Raw genomic sequence first — 15,465 nt, 5'->3', positions numbered from 1 at the left:
CCTGTCGCCTCCCCCGTGCCGAAGGCCCCAGCCTGTGCTGAGGAGCGCTCGGAGGCGCCAGCCCCGGTGACGAGGGCGGGAGAGAGACGCGCTTGGCACGAATCGTCCTCCCCCTCTCCAGAGGAAAGCCGCAGCCTCGCTGTGGGCGCTGTGTCAGGGCGGGTACCGTGCCAGGCTGCTGCGCTGTGTGGTGTGGGCGCTATGCTACTGCACTCGCTTCTGTGAGATATTTCACCTGCTAGGGGAGAAGAGCAGCAGCCCTGGAAGGGCGCAGACGGAGCAGAGAGCAGCGTTCCCAGCCCTGCTCCATGAGGGAACCCCAGAGGGCAGCGCCCGCCCGTCCCCAGCGCGCTCCTGTCCCGCCGACCCCCGCGCATGCGTAAGCGCGGCGGACTCACGACCGCTGGCCGTGCGCATGCGCGGCCCCTCCCCGCCGCGGGGTGCGCAGGCGTAGCGCCGCGCGCGGGCCAAGATGGCGGCCGGGAGCGCGTCTCGCTGGGTCGCGGCGGCCGCGGGGCGCGGGGCGGGGAACGCGCGGCCGCCGCTGCTGCTGCTGCTCCGCGGACTCCGCGCCCCGCCCGCCCGCGCCCCGCGCCGCCTCCTGCTGCTCCGCGCCGGGCTCTGCGCCGCGGGTGAGCGAGCTGGGGCCGGGCGGGCCGGGCCGGACACGGCGGGTCTTTTCCCCCGGCCGTGTCCTTTCCTCCGCCCGGCCCGGCCCTCACGGCGGCTCCTCTCCCTCTCCCGCAGGGACGAAACGCGCTGCCGCCGTCGCCGCCGCCGCCTTCCACAGCAGCGCGGCCCGCGCCAAAGAGGACTATTACCAGGTGCTGGGGGTGCCCCGCACCGCCACGCAGAAGGAGATCAAGAAGGCCTATTACCAGGTGCGGCGGGACCGGCCGGGCCCAGCGCCCCGCGGGCAGCCGGGGGAGCCAGGGCTGCCCCTTGCGTGGAACAAACCCATCCCCGTGTTCGAAGCCCCTGGAGACGAGGGGAGGAGGCAGTGGGAAAGCTCAGCACATGGCCTTGGGGATCGCTTCCAAAGCATGGTCTGCCTGTGCTGCCATCGCTTGCCTCCTTCCAGAAGGATCGGGGCTTGCTGAGAAGATCAGGAGCAGCTCCTGTAGTTCCTTGTTTTGGGTTGATAAAGGAAAACGAAGGGTTTTAGTTCCCGGGAATGCATCTAGTGAACGTCAGGTTCTGCTTGATGTGTTTTTCCTGGCATGTGAGATGTGTCAAGGTAAATAACTCCTGCCTGTCCCTAATAGTTGGTTTTTGTTTTTTAGTTGGCAAAGAAATACCACCCTGACACAAACAAGGATGACCCCAAAGCAAAGGAGAAGTTCTCTCAGCTGGCAGAAGCCTACGAGGTAAAAACAAAATTTTATTGTGGTGATGAGGAGGAAAGATTAGAGGGTAGATGAGGGGAAACATTTCCTGTAAAACCATGGTTGATTTTTGATGCACTTCAATCTGGAGCGCCTCTGTCCCAAGAAATTACTTGGTCCAAGTGATTTATCTGCTTTGGGCTCTTTCAGTTTTCTCCTTCCTTAGCAGTGACTGTCATGGGTGTCACTTCATGGAATTATTGTCAGTTTAAATAATTGAATAAAAAACCTGTCAGCGGGTGTTTGAGACAGAGGGACTTCCACTGTGCTCCCCCAGCCCTGTTTTTTCATTCCAGCACTCTTCAGCTGATAGAATAGTGATCAGCTGCTGTTTTTTATAAATTAGTAAGATCTTGTAATTTTTCTGGTGATGAGCCAAGAGACACCAGGAAAGCAGCAGCTTGTCCTTAACCCTTGTGGTGCTGAGACCTGAGCGAGACCTTGCTGGAAGGTCTGAGACCAGAGCCAGGGGTTCTCCTGGATCCTGCAATCCCTGCAGGCCCCATTCCTTGCCTGCAGGTGCTGAGTGACGAGGTGAAGAGGAAGCAGTACGATGCCTACGGCACGGCGAGCTTCGAGGCTGGCGCGGCTGGGGCCGGGGCTGGGGCTGGCGCAGGGCGGCAGTACTGGAGCAGCGGCCCCTCCATCGACCCCGAGGAGCTCTTCAGGAAGATCTTTGGGGAGTTCTCAGGATCCCCTTTTGGCGATTTTCAGACTGTCTTTGACCAGCCACAGGAGGTAGGAGGTGCCTTTATTTAGGATTGAAATGGGAAACTCAAACCAGACTCTTCTGTCACAGAGTGCTGTGGGAGCTTTAGCAAGGGGTTATTTCTGGGAATGTCAGTGTGTGTGTCCCATGGCATGGGGAGAGTCTCATAGTTCTGCTAAGTTGTGCAGAAGCACACCCCACACCTCCAGACAGGGTTATTTTTTCTGGGCTTGAGCTACTTCTCTGGTGTTTGCTGACACCACCCAGCAGTGCCAAGCTGGCAGTACTCTCCAGTTCCATCGTTGTTTCTGCTGCAGGTTGATCTACATATGCCTGCTTTGATCTGTAATGCTAAAACCCACAAAATACCTTGTAACTACAAACCTGACCTTCCAGCAATATGTTTGGCTGCTTAATTGGCTTAATTTTGCAACTTAATTAGCTTTACATTGTAGTGAGGCCCAGAATAAAATCTGTCTTGTTCTTCGTGCTGGAGCTAAGTGCTCCTTTAGGTGTTGGTGGTTCATGTGTTGTCTTCAGAAGTGTTTGGTACTCCTGGTTTTACTAAAAATAATCTTTTTCATATAAGGAGAATTTCCTCTTTTGATCAGTCATCTTTACTGATGACTTCTATTTTAAGCATTGTTTGGTATTTAGCCTAAACTCTTCTCAGGCTCCTTAAGGCCCTGTCCCACCTCAGTCATGGATCTATATCCATGTTTCCTGTGCAGTATATCATGGAACTGACATTCACCCAAGCTGCAAAAGGTGTTAACAAGGAGATTGTGGTGAACATCCAAGACTCCTGTGTGCGCTGCGATGGCAAAGGACACGAACCTGGCACCAAAGCTCAGCGCTGTCACTACTGCAATGGCACAGGCATGGTAAGTGCTGAGCAGGACACCACTTGTGCTGTGCTTGCCCTTCCTGGGAGAGTCACTTCATTCCATGGGGAAAATTCTCACCACCCTCATCAGCTTATCTTGGGTAAAGCTGAGTTAACGTCAGCTTGATGCTAATAGGCACTAGGAAGATTTTCTTCGTGTTAAAGTGCTGTGCCTTGCTGCAAGCATGAGCCTTCAGGCTGGATCCTCTGCTCCTGCACATCCCACAAACCATATGAATATAATGTAACAGCTCTGAAATTCCTTAGGCAATAAATGGATATCTTTTGACTTAGGTGGTGAAAACCTAAGGGTGATAATAAAATAAGAAGATACTGGTAATAATGGAGCTGCAGGCTTTGAGTTTCCATGCATCTGATTCCTTGTGTGCTTCAGTCTGGTTGGCGGCTCTCACAGTTCTGTCCAGAGCTTAGTCACCATAAGGTTTTCTTGGACACTGGCAGTAATTCATTTAAATGGATTGTCCTTGGATTCATCAGAACACAGATGTTTGTAGCACTGTAAGGAGCTTTGTCCCTTCCTGTGCATTAAAGCCTAGCCAGTGAGGGTGGTGTGTTTCCCTTGCCCTCACCACGTAACACTTGCTCGTAGTACTGCTGGTGTTCAGTGGAAATCGGATGTGATGGTGATGGATTTCAGAGCCAGCTTTGTTCTCCAACCCTTGCTGAAGGATATCTCTGTTCTGACAGGGGGTGTGTGTGATCAGAGCTCAAACATGCTGTGTGAAAAGTCCCCTGTCAGTACTCATTACTTGCCCACCACGTGTTTGTTCCTCTCCAGGAGACGATCAACACAGGCCCGTTCGTGATGCGCTCCACGTGCCGGCGCTGCGGCGGCCGCGGCTCCATCATCACCACGCCCTGCGTCGTGTGCCGGGGCACGGGGCAGACCAAGCAGAAGAAGACAGTGATGGTTCCTGTGCCAGCTGGTCAGTGTTGTACCTGTCTGCTGCTCTCTCTGAAAGAACTGTAGTTATTTACTGCCACTGCTAGGTACAAATGGGTGGGCAGACCTTTTGCTGCAGATAAATGGTTTTTAAGTAAAGCAGATTGAGAACTTGGCAATGGAACGGGCTAGTGATGAGCTGGGCCTTCTGGCCATGGGTATAAATGTTTGCTTTGCCCTTCCTGAGCTTTGGTTCTTGACTGGATCCTCCTAGGTAAGTTTTGAAGAGTGAATCTCTGAAGGTTTTGTTGCCATTGGTCTTTCATTTGTCCTTGACAAATTCAGGAGAGGGTGGGAATCCCAAAAGCCTTGGCTTGGCTCAGAGGGGTGTGCTGATGGCCTTCCTCACCAGAGGGGAGAATTCACTGGTGAAGGAATTCAGAGGGGAATTCTTTGAGACCACCCTGGGTAAGCAGCCTGTAATTTTCCTGCATCTTGTGGAGGCTGCTGTGTTCCTTAATCCCAATGCATTTTGTAAAGAATTCTGTAGATATTGATGCAACAAACGTGTTGGGGGCACAGGGATCACCTCAGAGTATAAACATGTGCTGACCCCATCTCCTTTAGTCTGTGGTGGTCAGCTTTTGGGATTGGCAAGAGTTGTAGGTATCCATGTCACACGACCCAAGGTGACATTCTCTTTCTGTTCTGGTTGCAGGTGTTGAGGACGGGCAGACAGTTCGGATGCCTGTGGGGAAGAAAGAAATTTTCATTACGTTCAAGGTATGTATCCCAGGCTGGTTTATTATTTAAGTTGGCTGTTCCCTTCTCAGCTGCCTGGGAAAGGACTGCAGAATGGGCAGAGGAGGAAGAGCCAGTGATCCTTTGGAACAGCTGAGGTAACATGATCCCTTTGAACTTTTTGAGACAGCAGGAGATCTGCATTGTAGCAAGGGGGGTAACTTTGAATCTGTTGTTGAAGAATCGCTGCTTGTTCCAGGGCCAGGCCCTTAGAGTGGTGTGAATCAAAATGCAGAGTAGATTCTTCATGCCTTGAGTTTTTTGACTTGGAAATGTGAGGGAGCTTCCTGCTGGCAGGGGTGGCAGAGCTGTGGGAGGTGCCACAGGAGTTTGCCTGCTGAAGTGTCCTTTTGCAGATCCACCTTCAGGGCTGCTTTGCACCTGTGCTGTAGCTGGGCCTCTTCTCCTGTCACAATCCTGCCACACACATCGCTGTTAAGGAGAATTTTTTTTTCAGCACCTCTTTCATGGTGCAGGAGGGTTTATTATCTATAATGACAGAAGGATTAGAGAAGGGAGTTCCTGAGGAAGGAAGCAGGGATCCTTCCAATCCTTTGGCTAGTTCAGTTATGTCAAGATCTGTGTTTTACTAGAAGACCAAATATTAACTCACAGTTCTTAGCCACGCAGTTTGGGGATGGTATATTTTTCTTCCTGAGACCCCTGGGAGCAGTCTACCAGGAGAACAGAGTGTGCTCACTGCTCTTGGGACCTTTCCTGCCCTGCAGGTTCAGAAGAGCTCTGTGTTCCGACGAAACGGAGCCGATATCCACTCGGATCTCCTGATCTCAGTAGCTCAGGCCGTGCTGGGAGGCACAGCCCGGTGTCAAGGCTTGTATGAGACAATCAACATCACGGTGAGTGCCAATACCCCGGCCATGAATCAGTGGGGGACAGCAAAGGCTTCTCCTTTGCTGCAAAGGTGGGGAAAATCTCCTGAGTCTGCCAGTACTGCATTTCAGACTCCTTCAGGATTGAGCCTTGGGTAGTTTGTGACCTGCCTGGTCACAGCTTCTTTCCTGTTGCTGTGTAGGGACAGGGAAAGAAAGGGATTGCTGGACAAATCCCACCTGGGTCAGGTTCTTTACTTTTTCCTTCAAAAGCTTTTCCATCATTACTGGCTTAGCTTTGGGATGTGTCCCTATGCATATGACCACACCAGAGCTCTCCCATCCTACTTTAAAGCTTGTTGGAAAGGCAGATAATTCTTATAGATGTGTAATTATTGTATAAATGTTTAATTAGAGTAATAAATGTGACCCCTGTCTGTTTTTAGATACCCCCTGGTATTCAGCCAGACCAGAAAATTCGAATGAGTGGGAAAGGCATTCCCAAGGTCAACAGCTATGGCTATGGAGACCACTACATCCACATAAAGATAAAAGTTCCTCAGTAAGTAGAGCTAAAACAAGTTCCTGTGAAATCTTAAAAACCTTTTGCAAGAAATGTTGTTTAGAAGTTGTGAAAATTCCATGAAATGCAGTGGGTCCTGTGTTTCCTCTTCCACTGAGAGTATTTTATAGATCATTCCTCATAGATGGCTCATTTAAAGAGCACATGGATTCCTGGTGTATTCCTACACAATGTACTCCAGTCCCTGCCCCTCGTGGGTGCTGCTAGGGGAGTTTTGGGGGGTCTCTGGGACCCCCAGGCCATCCCTGAGCCCTGTCCTGGTGCCACAGGAGGCTGACAGATCGCCAGCGAGCCTTAATGATGAGCTACGCCGAGGACGAGGCCGACGTGGACGGCACCGTGAACGGGGTCACCAACACAGCATCAGGTGAGTGAGGGAACTCCTGCCCCTTCCCTGGGCACTGCTGTGGGAGTGCAGAGTGCTCCCTGGGCATTCCTGGGGAGCAAGGTGAGCCAGGGTCACTGTGGCAGCACAGCCTGGTGTAACAAAAATAGCTCTAGTGTGATATTAAGAGGCTGTAGCACACAGCAGGGAGGCAGCCTCTTCCCAGGAAGCTCTGTTCCATACTTACTGGGCAAATCCATGTGTGAACAGAGAGCAGGCACTGAGTTCTCCAGGGTCCAGACAAGCTGTGCTGATGAATGCCTCCTGCTCCCTGCTTCGCCTGTGCCAGGACTTGCCTCGAGGCAGAAAAGCAAATGTACTTCAAGCCAGTTTCCTGTGTGATCCTGAGCACAGCAGGGCTGTTTCTCCTGGAATGCTGATGGGGATTTCTGTTGGGGCTGAGCTCTGTGTGTGGGGGGAAACCTGGGCTAGGAGTGTCCATTGGTGGCAGTGTCAGCTCTGCTCAGTGGACAGCCTCCAGCACCATGCAGGAGTGAGAGCAACTGGGAGCTTTGTGAAGCTCCAGATGGAAAATCAAGATTCAGCAATTGTGTTTTTTAAGTTTCAGGGATGAGGTGCTTGGAAGAAGCAGCAGCTAAAGGCCCAACACATTAGGTAAAATATTGAGGAAGGAGCTTTGGCTACTGGAAAGCAGTTTTTTCTTTGCTTAATTGGAACAATGAACTTAAATCCCACTGGATTTTGGTTTTGGTTTGAAACTCAGCAGGGCATTTATGACTAAGCAAGGGTGAGAGCCTTTTGGGGCTGTTGAATGATCCCAGGATCTGCTCTACTACATGCCAAAGTGTGGGCCATATAGGCTTAGGTGCAGGATATTAGAAGGCAGCATCTGCCAAATGCTTCCCAGTGTTGTGTTTTATGATGCTTTCCTAACACAGAAATGACATCTTTCCCATATTACAGTCAGCCCTGGGGGAAGGGCAGAGAGCTCTGAGCACTGAATTTCCATTCCAGCTTTTTAAAGGCATTAATGTGCCAAAGAGAAAAAGAAACACTCTTAAAAGTAATTTTTGAAAAAGCAAACCTACAAGTTTTTACCACACTGAAGCAGCAAGGTGGGTTAAAACAACGCCAGTAGGTCGCAGTGTAGAGACAGGCTGTGCTGAGGGAGGCGTGTCCTGCCTCGGGATTTCATTCCATTGCATCAGTCCTAGCCCAGCACTCAGCCCTGGGGAGCTGGGGAGCACCAGACTCTGCATTCTCCGTGCACAAAGAAAGCTTGAGGGGGTGTTTGGGATCTTGTTATTGATAGTTTTACTGTAGAAAAAAAGCAGATTAGCAAAGAGGTCCCCTTTGTTCTCGTTATAGCCACTTCTGAGGGACAAACAAGTTCTCATGACCTGTTCATAGAGGACAGTTTTAACATTCCTTATCTGGAGAGTTGGTCTGAAATACTTGTAGCCTTTTTCATTCTACATGAGTTAATTTTCTTCTTGATACTGTCTGAGAAATGCTTGCAATGACATAAATCAGGCTCCTGGTGTGGTTTTGCACTGCTTTGCAAGGACACAACCTTGAATCAGGAAGAACTTGTTTCAGGGACCACGAGTATTGATTTTTTAACCCTGTAAAGTCCTGGCTGGCTGTGATTGAGTTCACCGCTTGTTTTTAGTGGCAGACTCTCAGTTCCAAGCACTTGTTTCCAAAGCCTCTGGGGTCCCTGACTCACTCAGTTGTGCAGCACGAGAATTCCCTTGCCAGTTGGAGGGCTGGGGAAAGGGGAACAGCTCAGCACCTGAGCTCATGGTTGGCTTTTCCACTTCTGGGATCCAGGCTCCCCAGTGCTTTCACTGCAAGGGGTCCAGTCCTGTGGCTCGCTTCAGGTGCAGCCCTGGATGTAAGGGAGCAGCACAGCCAGCTGCTTTCTCTTGGCCATTCCCTGTCCTAAACACCCCTCTGGTCCTGGTGGGAGATGTCTCTGACTGCAGCCCTTTGCTGTTTGTGTCCAGGTGGCAGGGCCACGGCTAGCGCTGACGCAGGCGGGGATAGGCCTGAGGCTCAGGAGAACAAGGAGGGATTCCTTTCCAAACTTAAGAAAATGTTTACCTCCTGACACCCCATCCGAGGTAGGAGGCCTCTTGTGTTTCACTGTTGTCTTTCCCCCACACTGAGCACTTCCTGGGAGATGGAAGCACAATAGCACAGAGCTGCTTCTCACTTAGCCTCAGGCCTTCCAGCCGTGGGTGTGCACAGCCCTAGTTGTCCCTTGGGACCTGGAGCAACAAGCCAGGGATTAAAGTGCATTGTTGCTGCAGCAAAGAGTAGCACAGATGCTGGGTGCACCCTGGGGGAGGTGGCTGGCCTCCCCTGAAGCTCTGCTGCTGGAGCTGTGCCCAGTTCCAAGCACTGAGCGTGTTCCCATGAGCTGGTCCCGCTGGGACCGGGTTCTGCCACACAAATCCTGGGCTGCAGAGCCACTGGTGCTGGCACACTCGGGCTGGATTCACCCCTGCCATTGCCTTACAGCACCAGGGACGAGCCAGCCTTTGTCACAGAGCACAGCAAACCCCACCATGCATCACTGCAGTGTAATTCAGGTGCTTTAGTTGGTGCTGACCTGTTATGAGGGAGCACTGAGACTTGGAATCAGCTACAGCAAACACAGAGTCTTGGATTCCAGGGGCTCAGCTTTGCATCTTTGTAGGCTACAAAGCTGGCTGTGCTGTAGGGCTGACTGTGACAGCAGGTCAGGAGGGGAGATGCTCCCAGAGTGGGCTGTGTGCTCATACAGCCAGGAAATGATAACCTTCCTCTCACTTCAACTGCAGGAAAGCGTTCTACTGGGAACTAGGAGCCAGCAGCAGCAGGACATCCATGCAGTTGGGGGTGAATCTTTCTGGCAGCCAGGCTCTGGAGACCACAGGATGTCAGTCAGCAGCAAAGCAAGAATTGCAGCTGGAGAGCCATGGACCACCAAGGCACCAACACAAACCCCACCCACTGTCCTAGGAACTGGCAGTGAAGGAAAACACCAGCTTTGCAGAAGTGTGGCTCTCTGGAGGCTGTTCCACAACCCTACTGCTGCTGGAAGCTTATTTGGTAAAAGTTAAAGTATTATTTAGAATCCAAACCAGAGGAAATGTGAAATAAATATTCCAGCACAGAGCAGCAGTTTGCTGTACAGAGACCAAGCCCACCAGCTGCTCACTCAGGTGCCCTTTGGAATGCCAGGTGTGCTTGGTGAACTCTCCAGGAGGCTGGGTGGGTCAGGGAGGTCTAACCTTGTCTTCACGACAGCCCTGCTGCCCTGCACAGCTCTGAGTGGAATCTCCCCATGGCTGGGCATTGTCTGAGCCCAGCTGGCCTGGCTCCCTCACAGCCCTGGGCTTTCTCTATCCTGCTGATTGCCTGCACAGAGCAGTGATGGAATCTGCACTTTGCCTCAAGTTTATCCCCCAAATAACTAAAGTTACCACACAACTGCTGTCGCTTCTGGACTGGTACAAATCGATCACTGAGCCCTTTGCCAGTTGGGGACAAAAATCTTTTATTACCTTAGTGCAACACCCATAGTGTAAAGGATTGGTCAAAGCATTGTTGTTTTACTTGTGTGAGAGTGCAAGTGAGGTGGATCACTCCTTCCAGATGCAGCTGAGCTCTTGCAGTGAGTATTCCATGGTTACTGTAGCCTGCTGTGTTTGTGATACCGTGCAGGTACCATCAGCCCACCTACTAATCAGTTCAACACCAGTTAAACAGGGACATGCTGTAGTCTTGCCCTTCTTAATTTGCTGAAATAAAGCACGCGTTGCCTCCTGATTAAACTTCTGTAAAGTGATTCTGTACCCATGTAAATAAGATGGACTTCATAAAGATATTTAACATGTGCTGTGCCTTGCTGCCTTGTATACTTTTCCCCCTCTCCCTCCCCTGGTAACAGGAATGAAGGTCTCTGGGACAGGCTCAAGCATTGCTAGGGGCTGGGATTGACTTGAAACACAAAGCTGCCCTATCTGAGCAGTACTTCAGGCATGTGAGGGGGAAGGGGCTTTTCCACTGAACTTTGGACAGTCTAGAAAAAGTCGAGTTTTATCTCATCTTGGGACAGTGACTGAAATTATCTCCAGGAGCCCAAGGACAGAGCTGTATGATGAGGAATCAGGCTCAGCTTTTGTGTTACACTCACAGGAAGCCACTGCAGTCCCTGCTTGCTGGGGTGACACTAAGCCTCCATCTCTCCAGTGGCTCACCTGCAGTGCCCAAACCTTGGTGCCATATGCTCAGAGCTGCCTGGGAAAGGATGTGATCCTGGGAAAACAAGGCCCCACCACCCTAAAACACCCTCAGTGACTAAAGCAACACCTCCCTGAGGCCAGAGTGCAAAGGCAGTGCTTCTGCCACCCCTCTGCCTGTGCTGTCCAGCACTTCCTCTTGTTCTAGCTGCCTAAATAGTCCCAGCCAGGCTGCAGGAGCACACACATGGACCAGCACATGGGTCAAGCTCCCCCAGCTGGGGCAGGATCAGCTTCTCCCTGGGACACTGCTGAGAAGGCAGCATGGCTCAGGGCACCTCACCTCCTCAGGTCCCCCTACCTGCTGCAGACCAGGGAGGAAGAGGAGGGAGGGGAGGCTCAGAAGGCATCCTTGTTGTCCCCCACCCACTGCTGGAAGGTGCGGGCCTTGGGGTTGAGCTTCATGGTCAGGGCCACGTTGCGGTCTGGCTTTAGGGCGTAGAAACGGAACATGGCAGCCATCTCCTTGGCCCCAGGGAAGTCCTGCTTCTCATACTCCTCAGGGGAGATCTGCCAACAGAATGGGGGGGAAAAACAGTGTTTCAGAGGCTGCTGGGGCTTGCCCTCAGCCTGTGAGGGCTCTGTTGGAGCAGCCTGTTGCAGCATTGCCACTGGTGAGGAGGGCTCCGCAAGGCACTTCTGCTGGGGTTGGGCAAAGGATGCAGCCCTGCCTGGCAGGAACAGCCCAGCCAGCCTAGGGCCAGCAGCCAGGTCTGGCACACAGCTGGCCAGCATCTGGAGCAGCTATGAGGGAGCCCTTCCTCACACCAGAGCTATGGCTGAGGGGTTCTAGAAACTGCTTGGTCAAGGCTGCCTTGATGATTCAGGTTGCCACATGGCACCCCAAAACATCCTTCCCTGCCTGAATCAAAGGGTTTGGTTCCCTGTGCCTCTGGGAGAGCAGAACCTGCAGAGAACATCAGAGGGGCTTTGCTTCTAATGAAATGTACTTAGTTCTCAAAGCAGGGAGCCACCATACCCCTCATCCATTGTACTGCCTGCCTGAGGCACAACTGAAATGCAAACAAAGATTAAAAATAAGTCACGAAAGGGCAGGGAGTGGTCGGGGTGTTGTTAACAGTGACACAGCACAAAGGCCAGATCTGTTGTAATGGTGACACAGCAAAGCCCTGGGGGAAGCCCTGCTGAAGGGAAGGGCACCCAGCAGAGACTTGTTGTGCAGGTGCCCATCCCTGGCTCTGCTGGAGACCTCCCAGCTCAGGTGTCCCTTGGAGCACAGACCTGCCCGGGCACATCGTGTGCTCCACGAGCACGAGCTCAGTGACAACACCAAGAGGGCAGTGTCAGTGCCAAGCTGTGCTCCAGCCACACTCAGGGGCAGCAGGACTAACCCTGGACACCAGTGCTGGGCTGTACCAAAACGAGCTAGGAGTCCCTCAGGAACATCACCTACACCAAGGGACACTTCCTACCTTGCTGGCTGTCACAGTCTTGCCCGTCTGCTTGGAGAGGATGGCAGCGTACTCTGCCTCGGTGAGCTTGCCCGTGCTGAGTCCTATCACCTGGCCAATGTACTCCCCTGGGGACTTCAGCAGGCAAAGCACAACGGGCCCAAGGTCCTCCACAGCCATCCCATCCATTGGGGTGTCCCCCATGGGCAGCTCTGCATGGAGAGATTGACCCCAGCTGGAGCGCAGCCCAGCTCTGAGGAGGTACAGCGCAGTTTGCAGCTCCCAGTGTCTGGACATGAGGTGAGGGAGGGATGAGAGCACCCATCAAGGCAGGAGAGCAGGGCTGAGCTAAGAGACCTTGACACCAGAGCAGCACCGTGAGTCACCCACAGCCCCACCACCTCCACCATCCCAAACACAGGCACTTGGGGTGTCCAGAGCTGCTCTGGCATCCGCAGAACAGTCCTCAGCACCACAAATAGGCCCAGGGTCTTGGTGATTTCCTGCAGGCCACCAAAAAGCTCTGAAAACCGTAATGCAGCTTGCTGTGGTCAAGCTGGTAGAAGCCTCTTCACCCTGCCAGCCCACAGCCCTGTCAGTGTCTCCACCCCTCAGTCCATGCACAGTGGGAGCAGATGGGGACAGCCACAGGGCAGTGACCCACAGAACAAGAGCTCCTGCTTACCCAGGACAAAGCTGTCTCCCTGCGGGGCCTTCTGCGGCTTGAAGATGGAGAGGAAGTTCTCAAAGTAGAAGGGCAGGCGGATGATGGTGGTGGGAACCCCAATTTTCTGGAAGTACTCCTCCACCACACCTTTGCCATCAAAGTGCAGCACCTCCAGCCGGCCCCCTGTCAGCTGCTGCACGTTCTCCAGGCCGCTGAACACGACGTGGCGCAGACCCTGGCGCTTGGACAGGTCAGCGAGACGCCGTCCCTGGGCCAAGGGAGAAACCAGCCATGAAGAGGGGAACGAGATATTCCCATCATCCCCACACCCTCCCTTCCCTCTGGGGAGAACCCAACTCCCACCAGCCCTCAGCTGGGACCAGTGCTGAGCACAGTGAGTTGTCCAGGTGGAGCTGAATCCTCTCCTTACCCCATCATTCTTCAGAAAGACCACACACCCTCCAGCTTTGGAGCTCACTACTCCACCACACACAAGCATCAGCACAAAGAATCTGCCTGGCCAACATACCTGCCTTAAACTATCTTATCTTTTGTTTGTTGCCATCCAGGCGAGGCAACTGCTGCCTTGCAATATTTGTCCTGGGGTGAGCACCACCCTTGGGATCTCTGATACTGCAGGATTTGGCTCCAAAGCTGCAAGCACAGAGAGCTACAGGTCTGCAGGCAGCAACATCAGCTCTGCCTGGGAAGGCTCTGAGGAGCCAAGTGTTCCCTCTACTCCTGCTACTCAAACTTCTGGGAAGTGCCCTCCATAACAAATTTATCAACGCCCTGAAGGCACCAGATCCTGGAGCTGTGCAACTGCGAGGGAACAGAGAACAAGTCCTGGCTTTGCAAGAACTGAGACCTGGTGTTTGTGAGGCCTTGGGGTCTTCTGGACTGGTCACTCAAACCATCAGGGCTGCCACAAGAGCTGTTCCCACCTCGATGCTACTCATGATCTGCCCTGCCACAGGCGGCCCCAGTTCACGTCAGGACAGGTACCTGCTCGATTTCCTTCTCCTTGCTGCAGTGCTCCCAGAAGTTGGTGACAATAAAGGATCCGTAGGCACCTGCCAAGGCCCGCTCCAGCGACGCCTCATCGTCCTGATCTGCCTTCACCACCTCGGCTCCCCTCCGCCTCAGCTCCTCCGCCTCCTTCTTCCTGGGGCTCCGTGTCACCGCTCGCACCCTGAAGGTGCCGTCCTCCAGCAGCGCCCGGGCCACGCCGCCGCCCTGGGCCCCTGCAGGAGCGGCCGCTCAGGGCCCGGCTCCCCGGGCCGCGCCTCGGAGCGACCCGACTGCCACAGGGACCGAACCCCGCTGGTCCCCCGCACTCCTCACCCTCCCCCGGGCACCGCCCGGGCCTCGCCCCGAGCACTCACCGGTGGCCCCGAACACCACGATCAGCTTCTTCCCGGCCATGAGCAGCGCGGGCAGTCCCGGGACTCTGACAGGGCGAGAAGCAGCGAGGTTGCACGGCTCAGCCCCCGGGTCGGTGCCGGGAGGGAGCGGAGCGGCTGCGGGGCCATGACCGGGCCCGGGGGGAAGCGGGAGCGTCTTTCCATCACACGGCTCCTCACCTAGGTTCGGATCCAATCGGCTCCGCCCGCCTCGGTTCGGATCCAATCGGCTCCGCCCGCCTCTGTTCGGGTCCAGTCGGCTCCGCCCGCCTCGGTTCGGGTCCAGTCGGCTCCGCCCGCCTCGGTTCGGGTCCACTCGGCTGGGCTGGAGCTGCGAGCGTTCGTCTCTTCGGCGTGACCCGATTGTGTTCAGCTCCGCCCGAATGCACTCGGCCACTCCCAGCCGGGCGCGGCTCAGATGTCAATCTCCGTCAGGCCCCGCCCACCAGCGCCAGGCCCCGCCCACCGCCGGCGTGAGGCTCCGCTCCCATCCCATCATCCCATCCCATCCCATCCCATCCCATCCCGTCCCATCCCATCCCGTCCCATCCCATCCCGTCCCATCCCATCCCATCCCATCCCATCCCATCCCATCATCCCATCCCATCCCATCCCATCCCGTCCCATCCCATCCCATCCCATCCCATCCCATCCCATCCCATCCCATCCCGTCCCGTCCCATCCCATCCCATCCCATCCCATCCCGTCCCGTCCCATCCCATCCCATCCCATCCCATCCCATCCCATCCCATCCCATCCCATCCCATCCCATCATCCCGTCCCATCCCGTCCCGTTTAAAACCCAAGAGCCACCATGTCACCATCTGGGAGGTCACTGGGGGTTGTGTCCCTTCCTCCCCAGGGATCCCCCAAGCTTCCCAGACTAGTCTGCGTTTCCTTGGTGTGAAAACTGTGTTGTTCCCCACGCTCATCCTGCTGCTCCCTCTGGAACTGGGACCGTTCATTATCCCCAGGTTCATTATCCCCAGGTTCATCATCCCCAGGTTCATTATCCCCAGGCAGGTGACTCTGCAGGTCGGAGCTGAGGATCCATCCCTGGGCATCCTCACGACTCAACAGAGTCTCCCCTGGGCCTCTCCTCTCCTCCCCTGCCCAGAGCTCCATAGGTTGAGTTTAATAAATAAATACACTGAGAGATTTGGGGTTGAATCCAGTAAAAAACCCAGAAAATGCGTGAGGGATGTGTAATACACAAAGGGATATTTCAGATGTGTTAATTCAGATAA

General features: G+C 54.0%; 2 protein-coding genes across 3 annotated transcripts; one reads left to right on the top strand and one right to left on the bottom strand.

The window, feature by feature from the left end:
- Positions 1-419: 419 nt before the first annotated feature.
- Positions 420-10,331, top strand: DNAJA3 (DnaJ heat shock protein family (Hsp40) member A3). 2 transcript variants are annotated; one of them, XM_086854262.1, is made up of 12 exons: positions 436-632; positions 748-881; positions 1,284-1,367; positions 1,905-2,123; positions 2,826-2,978; positions 3,780-3,927; positions 4,603-4,667; positions 5,414-5,542; positions 5,962-6,077; positions 6,368-6,465; positions 8,454-8,570; positions 9,273-10,331. In XM_086854262.1, exons 1-11 carry the CDS (start codon positions 473-475, stop codon positions 8,555-8,557), a joined length of 1,410 nt encoding a protein of 469 aa, XP_086710388.1. In that variant the 5' UTR covers positions 436-472; the 3' UTR covers positions 8,558-8,570; positions 9,273-10,331. The 2 variants fall into 2 exon arrangements, with proteins under 2 accessions (XP_086710389.1, XP_086710388.1); XM_086854263.1 differs by lacking the exon at positions 8,454-8,570 and having other exon boundaries at positions 420-632.
- NMRAL1 (NmrA like redox sensor 1) lies at positions 9,967-14,590 on the bottom strand. The gene is made up of 6 exons (XM_086854268.1): positions 14,399-14,590; positions 14,201-14,265; positions 13,821-14,059; positions 12,834-13,083; positions 12,170-12,360; positions 9,967-11,246 (listed from the first exon to the last, which is right to left on the bottom strand). The coding sequence occupies exons 2-6, from the start codon at positions 14,238-14,240 to the stop codon at positions 11,076-11,078; spliced, it is 891 nt and encodes a 296-aa protein (XP_086710394.1). The 5' UTR covers positions 14,241-14,265; positions 14,399-14,590; the 3' UTR covers positions 9,967-11,075.
- Positions 14,591-15,465: the final 875 nt, after the last annotated feature.

This window comes from Cyanistes caeruleus, chromosome 17 (genome assembly GCF_971803275.1).
Source record: "Cyanistes caeruleus chromosome 17, bCyaCae1.hap1.1, whole genome shotgun sequence".
Lineage (NCBI taxonomy): Eukaryota > Metazoa > Chordata > Aves > Passeriformes > Paridae > Cyanistes > Cyanistes caeruleus.
Note: the sequence above shows the minus strand (reverse complement) of the source record. Positions and strands in the feature narration are given on the sequence as shown.